At 34.3% G+C, this 22,788-nt stretch overlaps 1 protein-coding gene across 1 annotated transcript in view; it reads left to right on the top strand.

Moving 5' to 3' along the window:
* The window catches only part of ROCK2 (Rho associated coiled-coil containing protein kinase 2), a 69,302-nt gene that overhangs the window by 33,266 nt on the left and 13,248 nt on the right, over window positions 1–22,788 (top strand). Inside the window, exons 4-27 of the mRNA XM_084900120.1 lie at window positions 392–529; window positions 3,773–4,033; window positions 4,312–4,456; window positions 5,288–5,426; window positions 7,440–7,531; window positions 8,189–8,348; window positions 9,758–9,818; window positions 10,382–10,393; window positions 11,822–11,901; window positions 12,056–12,104; window positions 12,676–12,811; window positions 12,910–13,001; window positions 13,243–13,489; window positions 13,898–14,004; window positions 14,852–15,011; window positions 17,619–17,779; window positions 18,152–18,336; window positions 18,645–18,714; window positions 19,311–19,414; window positions 19,567–19,753; window positions 20,862–20,955; window positions 21,049–21,143; window positions 21,933–22,112; window positions 22,291–22,459. Of these exons, the coding sequence (XP_084756246.1) occupies window positions 392–529; window positions 3,773–4,033; window positions 4,312–4,456; window positions 5,288–5,426; window positions 7,440–7,531; window positions 8,189–8,348; window positions 9,758–9,818; window positions 10,382–10,393; window positions 11,822–11,901; window positions 12,056–12,104; window positions 12,676–12,811; window positions 12,910–13,001; window positions 13,243–13,489; window positions 13,898–14,004; window positions 14,852–15,011; window positions 17,619–17,779; window positions 18,152–18,336; window positions 18,645–18,714; window positions 19,311–19,414; window positions 19,567–19,753; window positions 20,862–20,955; window positions 21,049–21,143; window positions 21,933–22,112; window positions 22,291–22,459 (3,124 nt within the window). The remainder of the gene's footprint in view (window positions 1–391; window positions 530–3,772; window positions 4,034–4,311; window positions 4,457–5,287; window positions 5,427–7,439; window positions 7,532–8,188; window positions 8,349–9,757; window positions 9,819–10,381; window positions 10,394–11,821; window positions 11,902–12,055; window positions 12,105–12,675; window positions 12,812–12,909; window positions 13,002–13,242; window positions 13,490–13,897; window positions 14,005–14,851; window positions 15,012–17,618; window positions 17,780–18,151; window positions 18,337–18,644; window positions 18,715–19,310; window positions 19,415–19,566; window positions 19,754–20,861; window positions 20,956–21,048; window positions 21,144–21,932; window positions 22,113–22,290; window positions 22,460–22,788) is intronic.

The raw sequence follows: 22,788 nt of genomic DNA, 5'->3' as shown, positions 1-22,788 counted from the left end.
TATGGTACCTGCTAGGAAGGAAACGTGGAGTTCTAGGGTAGGAGCAGGGATTCCTGCTTTGGATAGTTGTCACCCGTCTGAGGGGTTTACATTGCAGCTGAGTGAAGAGGGGCACACGAGGGAGGCAGCCAGTCAACATGTCTCTCTCACATCAATGTCTCTGGCTCTCTCTTTCCCTCTCTTCCTCCCCCCTTCTACTCTCTAAAAATTAATGGAAAAAACATCTTCAGGTGAGGAGTAACAAAAAAAGTTATGTTTTTACTTTTTATTAGTTAGCTAAGGATCATTTTGTTTTGTAACGAAAGTCTCTTAATAATAGCATTATAATGATTTGTTCACCTTTCTCATAAAGTTAAAATATTAATAATGTTTGTGTTTTAAAAATCAATAGGTTCGTCATAAAGCATCACAGAAAGTTTATGCTATGAAGCTTCTTAGTAAGTTTGAAATGATAAAAAGATCAGATTCTGCTTTTTTCTGGGAAGAAAGAGATATTATGGCCTTTGCCAATAGTCCCTGGGTGGTTCAGGTAAGCATACTAACTTTTTAAAATTTATTTCCTTCTTTTATAAGTGCTTATCATTCTTAATTATTGATTTTGTGTGCTAAATATCCTACATCTCCTTTCCATTGAAAAACAACAGCTTGCCTTTCCTATTGGTGTAGTTTGCCTCTTTTGTAACACAGTTGTCCATGAGTGCATGGGTCTGTATTGGGTTTTCTGTTCCATTTAGTTATTTGTCTATTCTTGCCACCAAGTACTACAGCATTTTAATTCTTTCTGTTTAAATTGCTTGATATTGATTGAGCATTTTAGATCTATGGGTTTAGAGATTTCATAAGATTTGGAAAAAGTTTGGCCATTATTTCTTCAAGTATTTTTTTTTTCTTTCCTGTCTCAGCTCCTATCTCATAGCTCGCAGCCTCTTTCTCAGACTTGGTTACACGTATATCACCAGCTTGGTGATGTCCTGACAGTCTCTATTTGTTGTTGTTGTTTGTTTCCTAGTCTTTTGTTCTTGTTGCTCTGGCATGCCTCATTTTGTTTTGTTTTTTGTGCTATGTCTTTAAGTTCACTTATCTTTTCTGCTACAGTGTTCATTCTGACTTTAACCCCATCCTACCTGGCTTCTTCATTTAGCAAATTGTTATTGAGATTTATCCATGATGCAGTATATCAATAATTTATTCCTTTTTAATGCTAAATAATATTCCATTACATGATATATGATCATTTGTTTATCTATTCATCTGTTCAAGGACATTTGAGTTGTTTCCAATTTTTGTCCCTTGTGAATAAGCTGCATTGTTATTTGCAGATCAACTCGTATAATTCAGTGATGTTTTATTAGGAAATTTACAGTTGTACACCCATCACTGAAATCTGATTTTTTAAAAATATATATTTTATTGATCTTGTACAGAGAGGAAAGGAGAGAGATAGAGAGTTAGAAACATCGGTGAGAGAGTCATCGATCAGCTGCCTCTTGCAAACCCCCTACTGGGGATATGCCCGCAACCAAGGCACATGCCCTTGACTGGAATCGAACCCCGAACCCTGCAGTCCCGAAGCTGACACTCTATCCATTGAGCCAAACCAGTCTCGGCTGAAATCTGATTTTAAAACATTTTTACTATCTCCAAATGATAACTTGTACCCATTTAGAGTTATTTCCCACTTTCCTCCCAGCCCCAGGCAACCACTAATGTGCTTACTGTCTCTGTAGATTTGCCTTTTCTGCCATTTCAGGTAAATGGAATCATACAGTAGTTGTCTTTTGGATCTGGTCTGTTCCCTTTGCATACTATTCTGAAGTCCATGCATATTGTAGTATGAATTGTACTTCATTTCTTTTCAGTGCTAAGTAATATTCCTTTGTATGGTGTGGAAGAGTCAAGGATATATTCTCTTTGACCCCAGTTCCTAACAGAGAATTTTAAAACTGCTGGAATTTCCAGAGTGATGGGAGTGTCTTTGTTATGTTAATGAGGCAGCTTTTGATAACTGTGAGACCAGGATTGGTCCCCAGAGAGCACCAGCTGCTCAGCCTCCAGGGAGTTAATCACATGGACAATGATTTATTTAATGAGGCCTATCTAATGAGACCCTAATTAAAATTCTGGGCATTGGCCCTCAGTGGAGCTCCCTGATTGGTTAACACATTGATGTGCAGAGTATGATGCACCCTGATTCCACAAGGAAAAGGCACAGAAGCTGTGTGCTGTCTGCCAGACTTCACCCTATGTGCATCCGTTATGATAAACTGGAACTGTAAGTAGAGTGCTTCCCCGAGTTCTGTGAGTCATCCTGGTGAATTATTGAACCTTAGGTGGCCATGAAACTCCTGAATTGTTAGTCCTTTAGTCAGAAATGCAGGCCTGGGCACTCTGGAAGTATGAGTAATGTCTGAAGTGAGTCTTGTGGAGAACGGAGCCCTTGGGGATCTGATGCTAACTCTAGGTGGTTGGCATCAGGACTGTACTGCAGTAGACCTCATTGGATGGAACGCAGTACATGCCTAACACTCAGTTTTGTTTGTCCATTTACTGATGGATGGACATTTGAGTTGTTTCAACTTTGGGGCTGTTATAAATAGTGAACATTTGTATACAAGTCTTTTATTTCATTTATCTAGACAGCATAAAAACAGCAAGATGAGGCATATCAGGGTTAAAAAAAAAATGACTAAAAGAAAACCCAGAGAGAATATCAGTTACCCATAGGACAACACCAAACAGATAGATTATATATGTGTAACTTCAATCTGAGCAAGGGGCTGGGGCAGGAGCTGAGAGAGAAAAAAATATTTGAAGAAATGTCCAAAAATTTTCCAAATTTGATGAAATCTATAAACTTATAGATCTAAGAACTTCAATTAATATCAAGCAAGTTAAACAGAACTAATAAGAACACTGTGGTACTTGGTGGCAAGAATTAAAAAAAACAACAATATTTACATGGAATAGAAAACCCCAATATAGATTCATGCAATATGGACAATTTTTGTTTCTTGAATTATCTGTATGTCATGGTATTGGTTTTTCTAAAATGTTGATTTCTTGGTTTTGTTCTCTTTGTAGAAACCTTTTCTGTTTGCAGTTGCTTGCTTCTGGGTGGAGTGGGACATGTTTTAGGACAGAATATGGATAGCTTTCCTTCTGAATTTGTGATTTCTCTGTCTCCTTGGGAGTCACTAGCAACCTAGCTTGGTATATTATTTCTCTGGTCCCAACATCACTACCTTAGTGTGGATGCAGGTAGCACTGCCGCTTGCTGCTTGTTCCGAGCAAGAAGGAGGAGAGGGACCTGTTCCCGATGTGGCTACCAGTGCTCCCCTGCCAGTGGGCGGGGCTCCCTCCCTCTTCTGTGGCCAGGAATCTGGTACCCTTTAGGTTTTCCTAACCTGTCCTGCCTCCTCAGCTCCCTTCTGGGTGAGCTTGTGCAATCATTTGGTTTTTGTCTTATTCTTTTTCTCTTTTAAATATTCCTATTTAAATAGATTCCTATATTCTCCAAGAGGGAAAAATGATATATTTACACATATTTTGTTAGTAAGTATGAAGAAGATACTCATATCAAAGTTTTATCTGCTAACTATTTTCCCTTAAAGATGTCCAAATCTAAAATCAAACATTTCATAAAATTCAAGTTGGTTTTGGATATAAAGTAATTTATCTTTTTCCAATAGTAAAAACGGTTTGGGGGTTTTGTTCTGTTTATGGTTTGAGTTTTCTTCTTAAAAATTCTTTTCCTTCCCATTTTATTTTTCAGCTCTTTTGTGCCTTTCAAGATGATAAATATCTGTACATGGTGATGGAGTACATGCCTGGTGGAGACCTGGTGAACCTTATGAGTAACTATGATGTGCCTGAGAAATGGGCCAAGTTTTACACTGCTGAGGTGGTGCTCGCTCTGGATGCCATCCACTCCATGGGCTTGATTCACAGAGATGTAAAGCCTGACAACATGCTTCTGGATAAACAGGGGCATCTAAAGCTAGCAGATTTTGGCACATGTATGAAGATGGATGAAGTAAGTTATAAGCAAGTAAAAAATGCTGGGTTATTGTTTTTTAGAAACAAAAATAAACACTTCAATTTTTAATTTTATAGTTTTAAACAAATATGAGTTTAGTTTTGCTTACTGTGTATGACTCAATGCATTTGTCCTCTCTCCTGCCAAAGCTATGTCAGCAGTGAAGTTCTGTTGGTAGCAGTTTATATCACTTATATGAATAATAAATGAATTCGTTGCATTTATGTGTGTGTTTTTACACACTTCTTTTTCTCTTTCTCTCTGCCATTTCCCAGACAGGCATGGTGCACTGTGATACGGCCGTTGGGACCCCTGATTACATATCACCCGAGGTCCTGAAATCCCAAGGGGGCGATGGCTACTATGGGCGGGAGTGTGACTGGTGGTCAGTGGGTGTTTTCCTTTTTGAGATGCTGGTGGGTGAGTAAATATTTAGCATTCTTCTTCAAAACCCATCTGATAACACCTCAGTTCTAGTTCATAAATTTGGGACTATAAGGAAATTAATTGCATGTGTCCTAGGGAAGAAGTAGAATTTATGAAAACTTTGAATTAGTAATGACTGATATGACAGATTATTAATTGGAGAATTAAAACCAAACCTTATACTGCCAAGTGGAGTAGAGTAAGAAAGGAAAGGAAAGTAAGTTGCTAGGAAATACTCCTCAAGTAGACCTTTCCTAAAGTGCTTTTGAAGACCATCCGGTGTATGCAGCATTGGTCTTGCTATGTGCTTAGTATTATGGCATAGCATGACCTACTTTGTTAGACCTTTGTCTTTGTAGCGAGTCTCTGTGGTCACCATATGTTTTCAGGCAAACGTTCAATTCTCCCCACCTCTGGCCCGATCTGATAATGCATTAGGTGTGCCTTATAAACATTTGAAGGTAGGATATATTCTATTATTTGTGTAGATTCTCCAAATGATTTAGAAAATAATGTATTTTGTAGGAAGTCACATGTAATTCATTTGAAGAGATGTCCTATAAAATTCTAGTTACACTTAGCATTGATTCTTTTTTTTTTTAATTTTTTTTTTTTTTTGCTCATAAGGGTTGATGATTCATTGGTATGGTTAAAATTTAAATATATTGGTGTGCACCTTTTTGTTTGTCTGAAACTTTTGTCCCATAACCATTCATTTTTTTTATGCATGTGTCAAATTTAAACTTAACACACTTAAATATTAGATGAAAAGTGTTTAATTTGCATTCTCTGTTACACTCAAAATCTTATTTCTTGGAATTTTAGGAGATACTCCATTTTATGCAGATTCACTTGTAGGAACATATAGCAAAATTATGGATCATAAAAACTCACTCTGTTTCCCTGAAGATGCAGAAATTTCTAAACATGCAAAGAATCTCATCTGCGCCTTCCTAACAGAGAGGTAAGGTACATGGAATGGCCTTGTGGAGATGGCTCCTTTTACTTTTAAACTCGCAGAAATGAAACTTATTTACATATGAAATCAGTCACTTCTTAGCCACATGCATTTAATTCTGGATTAGCCTTTTTTTTTTTTTTTTTTCTTTTTTACTGCTAAGCTTCGTGTTGGGTTACTCTTATCATTTTGTATGTGCAGCCCAATTGTAATTTAACTTTAACCTTAACCCTCATGTTTAAAAAGAAAAAATAGAACTTTGTAAAACAGTGCATTTGAGAAATAAAACTTTTGTTATATTCACATTTCCTCTAAGGTGGCTTGAGCCATGTTACCCTTGATTGTACAGTTTTTGAAAGGAGTATTTTGTGCAGATAAATACTAAACAGGTTATAATCTTAAAACTGTTTGAGCTGGGAGTGCCTCCTTTCCAACCGGTTTTTATTTGCATTTGAATATGAACAAGTCTGTCCCAGTAATTCTATATTTTTTAAAACAAAATAGAAGAACATGTTGGAAACCTGCCTCAAAGAGAACAACCAGAAAGTTATTAAGAGTTTCTTCCTTGGCCTCTCCTTCTATTTCTCCTCTGGTTTCTCCTCTGGTTTGTGAGTCATCCTGTCAAAGAACCAACACATATAAGAGTGTCCTTGCTCCCCCACCCAAATTTGACTTCCTAGCTTTATGGTCTTAGGGAAATTATTTTACTCTTTTTGGAAATAATTTTATTCATCCATAAAATCATGGGATCAGACTAAAGAAAGGGCATTTGTAGCTCTAAAATGCTATGATTCCTTATGTTTGTTAGCTAGTTGCTATTACAAGAAATTCCATAGTGACTGTCCTCATACAATCATCTTTGCATACTTTTTGTAGGATAAAATCTTAAAGATGGAATTCTGGGAATTGAGTGATGTTGCAAAATTGACCTAGAGAAGCCACATCAGGGAATATTTTCAACAATAATTGTTCCTCATTCTCATCAAACTGAATATTATGAATTTTTTCCTTTTTCCATCTGAAGCAAGAAAAGTTATTTTTATTGTTCCTCATTAAAGAGGTTAATCATTTTTACATGTTTACCAATCATTTGTAGAATAAAACTTTAAGATCTGTTAATTATATGATTAATGTACAATCCATGCTGTTAAACTCAAAACAAAACCTGTGTCATGTGTTGACTTGATGGGATGATCATAATTTGTGCTGGAAGATCAAATATAAAATAGGATATAGCATCTGTTATTGAAATGAGTGTCATTCATGAAAGATTTATCCTAGCAGTTCATGAGGGAGGTTGCAGTAAAGAATGATTCTAGGTAGACAAAATATATTTGAAAATAATTTAATGCCATTAGTGTGGCTAGGAGCACTTTCCTCTAAAGTTGACAGAGTTTTTTCTCTTAAATTAAACATAACTCCAAGGCATTTAAAAAAACAAATGCTTTTTATTTTGTCTATTTTATTTTCATTTTTCATACAATCTTAATTGAAGACTCAAAGTATCAAAGAATGAAATTAACTTTTTTTTGTATTCAGAGATATAATTTATTAGAGTAAATATGGATAGCTTCAAATATAAAATATGATTTCTTTTTTTTAAGAAGAGGAGAGATTTTTAAAGTAATGTTTTTATTGGAAAGGTTTTGATAATTATTCTGGGCCAAAAGTTAGATCTTCATCCATTTTGCGTTTTAAAGTTGGTTATGCAATTTTGACATGTATGTGAGTTTTTTCATTTGAAAGTCTAGTGTGTTTTTTGTTTGGCACAAACTACAGATTGAAATATACTTCACTTTCTATGGCATTTCCTATATGCACTACAGTCTTCTTGGTCTATAGAGATTATATATTATAAAATGGAGATTGCTTTTTCTTGAGAAACATTTATGTTATACTTTTAAAAAAGATATCTCAAACTCATTTGTGATCCTTATGTTGATTCTTGTCTAGATAAAAGGTTAATGTTTTGTCTTTTCATAACCTTACTTTTTACACAATCTTTAACTGCATTGCTAGGGAGGTACGGCTTGGGAGAAATGGGGTAGAAGAAATTAAACAACATCCGTTCTTTAAGAATGATCAATGGAATTGGGATAACATCAGAGAGAGTAAGTCAATACATTTAAATATTTCCATTCCACATTTTAAATTGATTCCTAATTTGAATTGACAAGCATGTTTCATATACTTAACGCTAATTTTAAAATTGAGAGTTCCATTTCATATTTGTTCAGTGGCAATATTTATAACTAAATTCATATTACCGCAATGTTTTAGCAAACTAAGCACACAATAAATATGTATTTATTAGCAATATTTCCCAATACTTTTATAAAAACATAGGTTTCTTTATGTGTCATGTTAAATTTGATGGATCTCAATAATTTTCAGAAAGGGGAAATATAAACTTTTAATTTGAAGAGTAAGAAATACTTAAAGAATATAGAAAACTGAAAACCAAAGAATGTATATGCAAGTTATTGCTATTTGCAATTTTAATGCCTACAGTAATATCATTGCTTTTTTTGCTTAATTGACTAACCATTATTTAAAACTGCTCTAAGGTAGTAATAAAATACTTAAGAATTTTAATTCTTTGAAATGATAAAATGTTACTAAAATTTTGTATAGTAAATCATAAAAATAGGTTATAATATATTATTAATTTATACCATGTTAGTATTAATATATTGTTCATAATGTAAAAGAAAATAGGGGTAGCTTATTTTTTTATTGTGAGTGAAATAATTCCTTTCTTTTAATAGCGGCAGCTCCAGTAGTACCTGAACTCAGCAGTGACATAGACAGCAGCAATTTTGATGATATTGAAGATGATAAAGGAGATGTAGAAACCTTCCCAATTCCTAAAGCTTTTGTGGGAAATCAGCTGCCTTTTATAGGATTTACCTACTACAGAGAAAATTTGTATGTGGTTTGTTATATTTTTATTGTTTCAGAGTCTAGTTATAAAGCATTGTATTGCTTTGGGGCTGGATTATTTAATAAAGTATTAATTTCTTTTTAAACTTTGAGTTTTTCTAAAAGGAGTATTGAAAGAGTTATTTTTAATTTCGTTTCATTTTATTTCTGAATGCTATATGACATTCATTTACGAATGAATGCAAGGTGATGATCTGTGTTATTTTGGGCTACAGGTAAGACCAAATACCTGCTTTTGAAGCTTGTCGACTAATGAGGGATATGAGAGATTATATGCTCATAATGAAGGGGGTAGAATGTGATATTTGTTTTAAGAAAGAGACCCCAAAAATCTGAGATGGTTTGGGAGAAAAAGAAAAGTCATGTTTCTTTAGGTTGAAGGTAGGGAGAAGTTAGGCAAGACCTCAAGGCAGACATGGCATTTTAGCCAGATTTAAAGATAAGGGTTTTTTGAGTGGCCGAGACGTGGGGTGATGAGTAGTGGAAGCAAAAGTTTGGAATGTAAGCGTACATTGAGAGCAGAGGAATGTAAGCCAGCGGGGCTCAAACAGAGGCTGTATGTTACTGGCTTATGACCATTCGGAGGACTTGATAAAACTGTGGTTTCCTTGCCCAAATCCGCCTGGCACAGGTCATTCAAACATGTTGGTTGACTGAAGTGATTTGGGGGGGGGGGGGGGTTAAGATTAGAAAATAGACTGAAGTTGGAGTGTAGGGGAAGAATAATGCAATAGATGATTGTTGTGTGCTAGGAGACTTGTGACTTTCTAGGCAGTGGGGAGCCACTGAAGTGGTAAATATTGCGTGAAGCAGTAAAGACACTGGAGAAACTCTGGTCCTTCCACGTATGATGACGGGCGGCCAGCCATCAGGATTTGCCCAGGACTAAGTAATTTCCTAGAAAGTAGCGTGGGACTTTCATCCTAAAACGTTTTTCTCTTCAAAACTTATAAAATCCAGGCAAACCAGGAAGAATTGGTCCCCTTGTTACCAGTGTGTCCTCAAACTATCGTAGTGCTGACTAAAATGAAAGTAGCAGTGCCAGGAGAATGCCACAAATGTTCGTAGGCAGTGAGTGAGGAAGGCCTCAATAAGGAGAGATTGATAAAAGTGATCATTTTATGTGTTAAGCCCTGGAGATCAAGAGATGTTATCTTTGAAAAGGAGGACAGATGTCTCTTTCTAGAAAATGTCTAGGAAAGAAGAAGTTTATCATTTTAAATGATTGAAACAGTCTAAATATCCAGAGGGGGAAATGTTGCTTCATTTCAAATAAATTGAAGTGGAAAGACAGAGATTTTTGTGATTATAATTTAATTCTGAAAAGAAGTTGGTATTAGAAAATTGATTAAAATGACATGTAAAATAATTTATTTTCCTGTCTTTTCTTCTAGATTATTAAGTGACTTTCCATCTTGTAGAGAAAATGATTCAATACAATCTAGGAAAAATGAAGTATGTATAAACTTTTACTTCTCTATTTTAATTACATGTCCAAATATTTCAGTAATGTCCTTGCATGTTTAAAAGTTTCTTTGATGGTACTTTTTGAATCATTAGATGGCATTCCTTGTTGCAATATAGTTCAGCATAACATTGAACTAATTCATTTCTTTGTCAAACGTCATTGTGTAAGATACAGTGGCTAGTAAAACGATGAATTATACATGGCTTTAGGCTTAGTTTTAATACCGAAAGTAACAGTAGATTAATGAACAGCTATGTAATACCAGTTACAAAATTTTAAAATCTTAGTTCTATAAAAGTACAGAAAATAAGTGGTAAGAGTACAGAAATAGTGGAGAGATTCAAATTTTGAGTATTTAGCAATAAATTCATATAAAGGATAATTTTATCAAACTTACTGTATTTTCTGAGGCTAACCATTTTTTTCTTCAAAACTTACAAAATCTAAAAAATTTGTTTAAATAATTTTGGTATAATTTGCGTTTTAGGAATTTTATAAAGCAAAACAAGCATTTTAATATTTTCTGTGTTTTCTTCTTTGTTTTATATAGGAAAGTCAAGAGGTATGTTGATGTCATATATCTTGAAAAACTGAGACAACAGACGCATTACTAGCAGAGTTTGAGATAGCCTTACTCACTTAGCGTTCGGAACACTGCATCTCCCAAGACAGACGTTCTCCACTTTTTTCTACCAAGTATCCCTTTTATTATTGCTCCTATGGATCTGTCATTTAAAATGTATATTTTTATTATTTCATTTATCAAAGACATATAATTCTCAGCAAGAACTTCTGATTATCATGTGACAACTAGTGTGATCAAATTATATTAAAGCAATAATAATTAAATTTGACTGGTTCATTGGCCTATATATTATTAGGGGGGGAAATAGTTTTGTGTAAGGTATATACAATATTTTCAAAACCGTGGAGAACCTAATCACTAGAAAAAATAGTGGAAAGACTATTGGCCTTGGAATATCAGAGACTTCGGTGGAGGTTTTTGTACTGCCTCTGTTAGCTATGTTGTTCTGGCCCAGTTATTCATCTTTTTGGATTTTAGTTTCTTTATTGAGTAGATAGAATACTACCATCTTTTTTTTAGGGCTTTTGTTAGGATTAATGAAACCACATTTTTCAAGTGCCTACCTCTGTTCCTAAGGTATGAAAGAACTCAAAAGTTAAAACCTTTATAAAGGTAATAATGCTCCAAAAGTGGATTATTTAATACTTTCTGTAACTTTAGTTTGCTTACAGACTGACAGAGGTGGCCTAGACAGATTTAAAGAAGGACAAGATGGCCCGGAGGTCACTGTTCATTCCAGGCCGTGGCACAGGCCTGGGTTTCGGGCTCGGTCCCTACGAGGGGGCGCGCAGGAGACAGCCGATCAGTGATTCTCTCTCATCATTGATGTTTCTACCTCTCCCTCTCCCTGCCTCTGAAATAAAAAATATATATATTATTTTTAAAAAGAATAACAAGATGTCATTATTGTCATTTACTCAATAAAGTTGTTGATTACAACTCTTTACAGTATGGTGCCCAGCACTGTGTAGAAAAATATAAAGAAGAGCTTATATTCTTATTTTTAAGAATACTGGTATATTTGAGCATGCTCAAATTTTCTGAATATTTGTTTTGTATATATCTTTTGTAGGCACAAATGGTAACAGTATTTTTACATAAACAATCAGCAGAAGAACAGTGCAGGCTATCCTTTATTCCTCATGAATGAGAAACTTGTTTCAGAAGCTTCTTATTCGCAAGTTTATATAGTGTGGTTGTGCATATATGTATACTGTTCTAGACAGAAAGCAAGAGGCGGGGACTGCCCCTGTCAATAAAAGCCACATTAGAAGGTATAAATACGGTGCAACTATAGAGGAGGTCATATTAAGTTAAAAGAAAAGAGAAGCTGATCATTGTTTTCTTTAAGTCTCTCATCTTTGAAGTGTGACCAAATTTTATAATTATTTTCTTTTCTAACAGATTCAGAAAAAACTATACACATTAGAAGAACACCTTAGCACTGAGATACAAGCAAAAGAGGAAATAGAGCAGAAGTGCAGGTATATTTTGTAGATAATTGAATAGTATATTCTAAAATTTAAGTTTAAACATATTACTAAAATATAATTATATGATTATTTTTAAATTTATAGTAAATTATTTTATTGTGAATTAGGAGTTATTTTATTTACTGTTTATTTTGAAATTCTTTAGATCTGTTCATACTCGCCTAGAGAAAGTAGCAAAGGAGCTAGAAGAAGAGGTAAAGTTGCTGTACACTTTTATTAACATTTTTGTTGATAAAAAGATTTGATTCCTAGTGTACTCTTGGTACCATATTAATATACATCTTTGTTTATAATAAAGTCTACCTGTAGTATGGGTGGATAGGACTAAAATTATAGGATAATCATAGTTATAAGCTTCATTTTGTTGTGTTTTTGCAAAACTTGAGTTAATTTAGTATGTGTAGATATTTAAAGTAAAAAAAAATTGCGTTTGTATGAATGCCATGGTTAAAAACAGAGAGTGACATTGTTTCTTTCTTTTTAATTTTTATTCATAACATTTTGACCCATGCTTTTATCACGTAAAAATGGTTCAGTGGTGACAGAATGTTATCCAAAGTTTGACTTTCAATAATAAACAAAACACAGTGTTAAGAGTAGTGTGCTATTTTTAAAATATGGAAAACATTATTGTAGTTTTAATTCTATAGCCATTCAGATTTTTTTTATGTTTTCTTATCTGCTTGAAATAACTGAAATAGTTTTTGTTTTATTAAACTTTTTATACATGCTTTTTTCTGATAATAACTTGAAGCCCTATTTCAGATTACCTTAAGGAAAACTGTGGAATCTTCATTAAGACAATTAGAAAGAGAAAAGGCGCTTCTTCAGCACAAAAATGCGGAATATCAGCGGAAAGCTGATCATGAAGCAGACAAGAAACGAAATTTGGAAAATGATGGTTTGTGGTATAGAATATTCAATACGAAAAATAAAATTAAGTGTGTGTGTATGTGTGTGTTGTGTTGACTCTTGCCACTAAAATGCTTTTTATCATAGTTAACAGTTTAAAAGATCAACTTGAAGATTTGAAAAAAAGAAATCAGAACTCACAAATATCCACCGAGAAAGTGAATCAGCTCCAGAGACAAGTAAGTTGATCTCAGTTTGTAATAAGGATATTGAATTTTATTTATGACTTCCCATTAACAGTTTTAATTGTCAGTGTAACAAGAGGGTTTTACCTCTAATTTTAAAGTGAAATCATTAGGAAGTATTTTTAGGTATTTGTTTAATTTAAATACTTTGTAATGGGGTAAGGAATTGAGGTATTTTCATCATATACACATATGTTTGTTTGTTTTTTGTTGTTTGATTTGAATGGAATAACAGCTGGATGAAACCAACGCTTTGCTGCGAACAGAATCTGACACTGCAGCCCGGTTAAGAAAAAGCCAGGCAGAAAGTTCCAAACAGATTCAGCAGTTGGAATCTAACAACAGAGATCTACAAGATAAGAATTGCCTGTTGGAGACTGCCAAGTTAAAACTCGAAAAGGAATTTATCAATCTTCAGTCGGTTCTAGAATCTGAAAGGAGGGACCGAACCCATGGATCAGAGATAATTAATGATTTACAAGGTATTAATGTAGATATTGCACTTGAATTCATCTTAGTGATTTATATTTTGGAAATAACTTTAGATGATGGATAATGTACTGGAGTAGCACATTTTTGAATATGTAAAGTTAGAGTATTAGTAATACATTAATATGAAATTTTGTGCGTGAAAGATTTACTTTTAAGTAGTTTGAAGTATTTTAAGTATCAAGCTGCCTCCCAAAGTAGTAGATTGGGTTCCAGATACATTAACTATAAAGCCATATCTCAACTATATCAACTATACCAGCAATTATAAAACTTCTGCTCATAATACCAACTTGAGAGTTTGAGGTGACATCCAAATTTTTAACTCTTAACATATAAATATATATACACACATATACACTTTGTGGATTTATTGTTTTTTTAAATGTTGCAAATATTAGGTAGAATATCCGGCCTAGAAGAAGATGTAAAGAATGGCAAAATCTTATTAACAAAAGTTGAGATGGAGAAGAGACAACTTCAGGAAAGATTCACTGATTTGGAAAAGGTAAAACATTAAACTTTATATTTGTGTAAGAGTTTCAGATTGGAAAACTTATTCTAAAATTTATTTCTCCTATTTATGGATGCTTATATTTAGGCTTGGTGTATAGACTAGGGATATATATTTTAGCATTAAATATTTTACTTAAAATACAAAAGAAATATATATTTAGGATAGAAACTATAGAAAACAGAATTAGGAAATCTTTTGAGGATATATAGAAAATAAACTGATTTCTGTTAATAAAGATTCTCAATTTAAAACATGTCTCGTACATGTTGAAGATAAGTGTGAATGGTAGAGGATCCTGAGGGTTTTTTAAGATAGAGCAAAAGGAAACATTTGATAAGTTTTAAAAGTTTAAGATATAATAATATAGGAAGAGGAGAAGCATTGGCTAAAGAACACTGCCTCCAGAAAACACCAATGTTTAAGCAGCAATTTGGGAGTAAACTTCACCGGAAACAGAAAAGATGAGAGCAGGATGGGGAGAACCAAGTGAATTCAGTGTCAGTTAGGTCAAGGGAATAGTTCCAAGGGCAACAGTGAGTTCAAGTGAGGTGAAGACTAAAAAGTATCTGTGAACTTGATATTGAAAATACCATTGGTCACTTTATGGAGATCAAACTATCTCCATACAGATCTCAGAACAGGAGAGCGGAGGTGTGAGAGGTGAGTATAGTGGGAAGAGAACTGGTAGAGTTACGTAGATTACTTATACAAGCAGTTTTAATGAATAGAAAAGGGGAAATAGTGGACATTCTTGGTAAGACTATTTAAAAAACCTTTGTAAGCTTTTGAAATTGTCAACAGTCTATTTGTTGATAGCTGCCATTTTCATTTTCAATAGGAAAAGAACAATATGGAGATAGATATGACATATCAACTAAAAGTTATACAGCAGAGCTTAGAACAAGAAGAAGCTGAGCATAAAACTACAAAAGCACGGCTGGCAGATAAAAATAAGATTTATGAATCAATTGAAGAAGCTAAATCAGAAGCCATGAAAGGTATGCATTTTCTAAGAGGGTTTTCTAGTGTCATCTTACTAAGAGTTGATTCTGTATTCAATGCTTTGGTTTTGAAAATATTTGTTTATATTTTATTGCCACATACTGGAGGAGAAACACTATTAGGGAAGTTTTACATACATAACTCCACTGTCCCCTTCAGCAATTATTTCTAAGACAGGAAGGCCCCCCAAAATGACTAGATCAAAAAGAAATTACTCTTTTCATGGTATTGATAGTGACAGGAGATTTTTTGGTTAATATTACTTTAAGGCACTAATTCTGGATGATAAAAGATGAAATGGTTGTTTTTCTGTTTGCGACCCAGAAGTCAGATTGGAATTTCTTTGAGAGTATAATTGGATGCAATAAAATGCATTTTTCACATTTGTAATGTACACGTGTGACTATCACCCAAAACAAGGTAGCGAATCTACCTTTTCATCACCTCAACAAATCCACGTATCACTTATGCTTTTTCTATTTTCTCTGCATTGGGGTGATGGTTTTTTTAAATGTGTATATTCATTCGTAGGTTATTCTCAGAACTGCTGAAAAGAAATTCAGTATAATAATAACTGTCACTTTTTCAAACTCCTTATTATAACACTAATGTAAGAGGCACGAAGACGTCAGTGTTGGAAGGAGCGCACAAAACTTAAATGTTGCAGGTGGTGCTCCAGCCTGTGTCTAAGCCTTGGGGCTTCTCACTGCACATCACTGCCTCCACTGATTAGGACTGTGACTTCTCCATCAGCGAATTACCAGCTATATGACCGTTTCTGCTTACGTACATTTATGTGCCTTGTTTCCCACAAAGAGGTAATTGAAGTATTAGGTTATTGTGAAAACCAAGTTCAGTGATATATGGAAAGTGCTTAGAAATGCTAGCTGTTAATAGCTGTGAAGAACAGTTTCATTTTCCACACTTTTGAAGATAGATCATTAAAAACTGAACATTCATAGGTTTAATTTTTGCTTAGCATAACTTTGTAATAAATGATAATTAGATGTTGAGCATTAATATGAAGGAGCAGAGGAACCTAGTTGGATTTGAACAGATTTTCTAATCAGAATATTAAAAGTTAATCACTTAACTATAATAACTAACATTTAATAGGGAATCGTTTCATTAAATAAAAACTTTGCCTACTGTATGTATAAAAGCCTAAGCAACCAATTGACTGGTCACCATGATGTGCACCGACCACCAGGGGGCAGACGCTCAGCACAGGAGCTGGCCCGGGTGGTCAGTGCACTCCCACAGCGGGAGCGCTGCTCAGCTGACTGACAGGGCCAGACACAGTGCTCGTTGCTGGCAGTGCGGCTGTGGCAGCGCAAGCCTCTCCCGATCTGGACTGACGGTGCGAGCCCGCAGCAGGCACAGCAGGGCCAGGAGGCGCAGGAGTGCAGGCAGGGTTGGACTGCCTGTTTCAGCCCAGGCCCCACAGATCATGCTGAGGGACCCCACTGGTGCATGAATCCGTGCACCGGGCCTCTAGTTTGTTAATAAAACAAATGCTATGGTTAGTCATTTAGAAAATATAGGAAAGTATAAAAAAGTAATGATTAATTGTAGTCCTAGTAATCAATGTTATACTTTTATATTCTCTCAATTTTGTTTAGTTTTGCTTTCTTCTTTTAAAAAATATTATGAACATTTCCTTAAGTCATTACAAACTCTTTTTAAATAGTGAGCACTTATTAAGTATTTGCCATACTTCAGGCAGCATTTAAGTGCTATATATTTATTAACTAAAATTCTGTATAATGTCTCCGTGAGGGTAGGTATTTTCACCATTCTAACATCAGAGAGGTTCATTAACTTGACCAGTCAAATAATTAGAAAGTGTCAGGTCCAGGAGTTTGGTTCCAGAGCCCTGTCCTTGACCACCTCCCTAAAAAATAGTTTTTATCCTCTGCCTGGTAATATGCCAATATGGAAAGAGCCATAGAGGTCATGGAATCTACCTCAGTGTTTGAAGATAAGACAAGTAACACTGAGGGGCATAGAACAGCAGGGGGGGTAATCTTTATTTAAAAGATAAAAGTATCTTTTTTTTAATCCTCACCTGAGGATGTTTATTGATTTTTATATTTTTTAGAGAGGGAGAGGGAAAGGGAGAGGGAGAGAAAGAAACATGTTCTCAAGAGAAAAACATTGAGTGCCCCAACTGGGAATGGAACCCTGAAAGAAACTAAGTATATGCCCTCCTAAGTATATGCTCTGACCGGGAATCAACCCTGCAACATTATGGTATATGGGACGACACTCCAACCAAGCCGAGGCACCCAGCCAGGGCTAAAAGATATAAGTATCTTTTAGAACCATAAATAAAGGTAGAATTATTTTATTTCCATTAGAACGCATATAATATTGCAGAGTGTGGTAAATTTTTATACCCTGTCAATGAAATACCTAATTTTTAAGCATGAAATTATTGGCATTTCAAATATGTTAACAGGAGTGATGAAAATATTAAACTTGGGATTTAAAAATACTTTTAAGGAGCGTCATTTACGATAGTTTTTTTTTAGCACCTCATCATGTATTTGATAGGCTTCTTTTGTTTATACATTCATGGTACGTTTATTTTGTGGCAATAGAAATGGAAAAAAAGCTCTTGGAGGAAAGGACTTTAAAACAGAAAGTGGAGAACCTGCTGCTGGAAGCGGAGAAGAAATGCTCTCTATTCGACTGTGACCTCAAACAGGCACAGCAGAAGATCAATGAGCTCCTCAAACAGAAGGATGTGCTCAACGAAGATGTAAGTATGTTTCTAATGAGTAACATATTACTTAATGCGTTAGTAGTACATAGGTTTATTTGTAAAGGAACAAGGATTTCATAGTGAAAAATTTTTCCTTATAAAATAATGTTTTATAACCTTTAAATTTTATTGAATTTGGATAATATACTAAACAAATCATAATTTTAGAGACTAAAGTTATTTTTAATGTAAAAGCCATATTTTATTTTTTAAAACATTATAAAAAATACAAAAATATTTTACTGTGAAATGAATTCACTTCCTAAGCAAAAAAAATCTGTTTTGCATCATCATATATACTGCAGACTTCATTGATAAGAAAAATCAAAATAATTTACTTATATACCAAGTACACAATTTATTTTTTAGGTTAGAAACTTGACATTAAAAATAGAGCAGGAAACTCAAAAGCGCTGCCTCACACAAAATGACTTGAAGATGCAGACACAGCAAGTTAACACACTAAAAATGTCAGAAAAGCAGTTAAAGCAAGAGAATAATCATCTCATGGAAATGAAAATGAACTTGGAAAAACAGAATGCTGAACTTCGAAAGTAAGTTAATCAAGACAAAGTTTTACTGATATGCACAAGTATCTACGTGTAAAGTGCCTTAATTTTGGTTTATCTGAGGACTTTCTGGACCATTTCATTTTCTTGACCATGTTGTCTCCGTTTGTTGTGTAAGTGATGTGTTGAGTGCACTGTTGTTCTTCAGGGTGTTTAGCTAATTTAAGTGTTATAAAAACGATATGATTTTGTGATTGTCTAAAAGGGTCTCAGGGACTTCCAGAACACATCTGAAGAGTCACTGGCTTAATATGTGTCTAACTTATTTAACATTTGACTTAATGTTACCGCAGAGAACGTCAAGATGCAGATGGGCAAATGAAAGAGCTCCAAGACCAGCTTGAAGCAGAACAGTATTTCTCAGTAAGTTCAGGCACATTCATTAAAAAGTTATTGAACTAAAAATATTTTTGCTGCAGAGCCAGGAAATTATTCTTGCCTTTAGAATAGTTTGTATTATCATTGTTAGAAAAATAGTTCTAAGCACATGCCCATACCTTATGAATTTGATTAAAAGCATTGCTTTTAGAGGAAGACTGTGAGAGAAATAAAATTCTAATTTTAACATTTGTACTTTTTTGAGCTCAGTTTTAAAATATGAAATAGTATATGTCACCTCTGTTTCATTGATTTAAGCCAACAAAATTTCTTGTTTAAATTAGTACTATTTTTTTTTTTGCCTCTTTATCCCTGTCAGTCTATGTGATTTAATGAGAAAAATCTCAGTATGATATTCTGTTGAAAATCAAACTTCTAAATTATTAGCTGAACTTTATTAGTTAATTGGTTGATTATACGAAAATCAAAAAGCGTATTAAAGCATTAATTTACTCAGGGGCTCAACATTACCCAGTATTATTAATATATTTGTATGTATCAACTTTTTGTCTGGATAGATTTTTGAATGTAAAACTATTCTTGATGATGATGATATATGTCTGTTATATTTTGCTGTTTAGACACTCTATAAAACACAGGTTAGGGAACTTAAAGAAGAGTGTGAAGAAAAGACCAAACTTTGTAAAGAATTGCAGCAGAAGCAGCAGGAATTACAGGATGAAAGGTAAGGACAAGGTCCATCTCTTATGTTCATAAGCACATGCCCTGCCCTAGAAGAGGCCTGCTATATTCCAAATAAAAATTGTTGGTGAAGTGAGTGAGTGTAAACTTGGACTTCACAGTGACAATTGAAAATGCTATGTCTCTAAAATGTAGGGACTCCTTGGCTGCTCAGCTGGAGATCACCTTGACCAAAGCAGATTCTGAGCAGCTGGCTCGTTCAATTGCTGAAGAGCAGTATTCTGATTTGGAAAAAGAGAAAATCATGAAAGAGCTGGAGATCAAAGAGATGATGGCTAGGCATAAACAGGAACTCAGTGAAAAAGATGCTACAATTGCCTCTGTAAGTAAAATTCTTGGTTCATTTTTTATTATAATTAGATGGCTATATCATAAATATTCCTTACAAGGTCTAGGAACTTAATTAGAAAAATAACATAGATCCAATGAAAAGTTGTACATGCTGGCTACAAGATTTCCGATCCACTTAACTATCTGCTTTTAGTGTTGTTTCCACTCGTCACACTGGCAGAAATTAAGTACCTTGACTAACTTTAAATGTTTAAAGCATGTCTGGAAAGTGGCATTTGTATTTACTGCTATGGGGAGTGTAGATTTAGTATGGCATAGAGTAGTATTGTAAATAGTATGAACATTTAAAATTGTTCATATTATCCAAAGAAAGTCAACATTAAGATAAATATGCTAGAGGAATTCAGGCACCATACTCATAGCAGTAAATATATTTGTAATAGCAAAAATTTAAATGTCAATAGAAGAATGAATGAATGGATGAAATGTGGCAGAACATGGAACTATATCAGTTAAAATGAATTAATTGGGTCTAGATCAACAACTAAATATAATATCAAGTGAAAGTAGTTTCAGAACGATAAATACAGCATGGCGCTATTTATGGACAATTTAAAATCACATAAAAATCCACTATATATTATCTCGTGTGTGTGTAATGAAAGTATACAATCGTGAATGAAGGATGAACACGAAGTTCACAGTAAAAATTCCTCCAGGAAGGAAGAATAGGATTCAGAGAGACTACAAAAGGATATCAACTTCTTTAGTAAATTTTATGTTCTGTTTTAAAATAATGTTCTGAAAGAAAGACTGCAGTTTTAACTTTTGTTTATTCTGCCCGGTGCAATGCAGAGCTTTGTTATAGTATTTGCACTTTTTTTAGTTTATTAAATTTTTTTCTCAAAAATACTGCTGAGGATATTTAAGAAGAGGGCATTTCTTTGGCTTCCTGGGGTGCACATAAGGTATATTATGGTTTAAATTTGGTAAGGTAGCACCAAGAGAGAGTTTGGAGATAGATGTACACAGAAAAACGGGAGTTTTAGTAACATTCTAGGTATTTTTATTTTGAATTCTTACTTGATAACTTAAATTTGTAAATTGGGATATGATATTTATTCTGCTTTACTCCTTAGCTTGAAGAAACTAATAGGACATTAACTAGTGATGTTGCCAATCTTGCAAATGAGAAAGAAGAATTAAATAACAAATTGAAAGATGCTCAAGAACGTATGTATTAACAAAGAATGTTAACTTTAAATTTACCTAATGGTGGTCAGTGGCTTAGTTATCAATATAATGGTGACATTTTTTGTGTTTCAGAACTGTCAAGGTTAAAAGATGAAGAGATAAGTGCAGCAGCTATTAAAGCACAATTTGAGAAGCAGTTATTAACAGAGAGAACACTCAAAACTCAAGTATGTATAATAGACTCTAAATAGGATCTTGAAATTTTTTTAGTTTCTGTCTTTTCTGCTTGACTTCTGGCATTACAAATTGGCCGTAGCTGTCCATGAATGGGTCAGTATTATGAACAGTCCCAGTTACCTGACTTTTGCCAAGGTAATAGAAGTTAGATTTGATTAACATTGTTCAGTTTAATATTTATTAAAGTTTTTGTTAATTTTTTCATATAGAATCACATTCCTTCCTAATTTTTTATTATAATCTGATAAGCTTTTTCTGCTTTTTAAGAAATTTTAGAGAATGACCATTTGCTGACAGCCTAAAAGAGGGTCAGTCTGAAAAAAGGTACCTGTGATATTGACCATCCTTCTGTCAACTCTCATGGTTGTGTAATACAGCAGCAGTACTTTTGAGTCCCACGTGTGTTGTTCTGTGGTTGGACATGTATTTTATGAATGGAATACACCTGCAAAATCCTCTTCCAGTAAAAGATGTGCCTAGTAAAAGTCTCTTAGAACTCCAAACTCCGAGGGGAAGCAGGTGACATCAGATCAGACCCATAAGCATTTTAAGTCTCAGTTCTCTGAAAACCTGAGTGAAAAGCTGGTGGGATAGAGGTTGGGGAAGGATAATGAGTAATGAGAGGAGGTGCGTTTCCAAATATGCAAGGTGCTTCTTTGTGGCCCTGTGTACAGAGAAGGAGATTATTAGCGGCTATCTAACTTGCTATTGGTGAGTTACCAAGAAACCACCAGCGTAATGGATTTTTGTGTGTGTATACTTTATTTTTATGTCTTAAGGCTGTGAATAAGTTGGCTGAGATCATGAATCGAAAAGAACCTATCAAGCGTGGCAGTGACACCGATGTGCGGAGGAAAGAGAAGGAGAACAGGAAGCTGCATATGGAGCTTAAATCCGAACGGGAAAAACTGACCCAGCAGATGATCAAGTACCAGAAAGAACTGAATGAAATGCAGGCTGTAAGAATACTTTTTGGATTCTAATTCAAAGACTTCTTTTTTAAGAAGTAGAATCATTTTCATGTCAGTATATATTTTATTGATTATAGAACATTTCTATTAATAATTACTGGAGTAAGAAGCAAAATTATGAGAGCTATGGCATCCAGTTAATGTAATACAATTTAATTCCTCCTAGCAAATAGCTGAAGAGAGCCAGATTCGCATTGAACTGCAGATGACACTGGACAGTAAAGACAGTGACATCGAGCAGCTGCGCTCGCAGCTCCAGGCCTTACACATGGGCATGGACAGCTCCAGCACGGGCAGCGGCCCAGGGGATGCCGAGGCGGATGACGGGTTCCCAGGTACAACAACCTCTTTTCCACCCCATTTTATTTTATTAAAAGCTTTTGTCTTCAATATTTAAACTGTGACTGACTTTGTTCTTGAGGAAAATTGTCATTTCTTTAAGGCAGAAACCTTCTCCTTGGAGTAGAGATTCAAAGGAGTTTTAACTTATTTTACTTACTGATGTTTGACAAAATTTTTCATTAAAAAATGCAAAAGAAAATTTCATGTATTTAGTTATTTGAAGTAGTTCATTATATATTATAGGTAGCTCTCTTTTTAAGTTTTCATTTTCTTTTCTCTTAACTCTTTTCTGCATTCTTACTTTCTTTATGTTGGGTGTTTA

The sequence above is a fragment of the Pipistrellus hanaki genome (genome assembly GCF_964339955.1).
Source record: "Pipistrellus hanaki genome assembly, chromosome: 12".
Classification (NCBI taxonomy): Eukaryota; Metazoa; Chordata; class Mammalia; order Chiroptera; family Vespertilionidae; genus Pipistrellus; species Pipistrellus hanaki.
The sequence above is the reverse complement of the archived record's forward strand: the minus strand, read 5'-3'. Positions and strand labels throughout refer to the sequence as shown.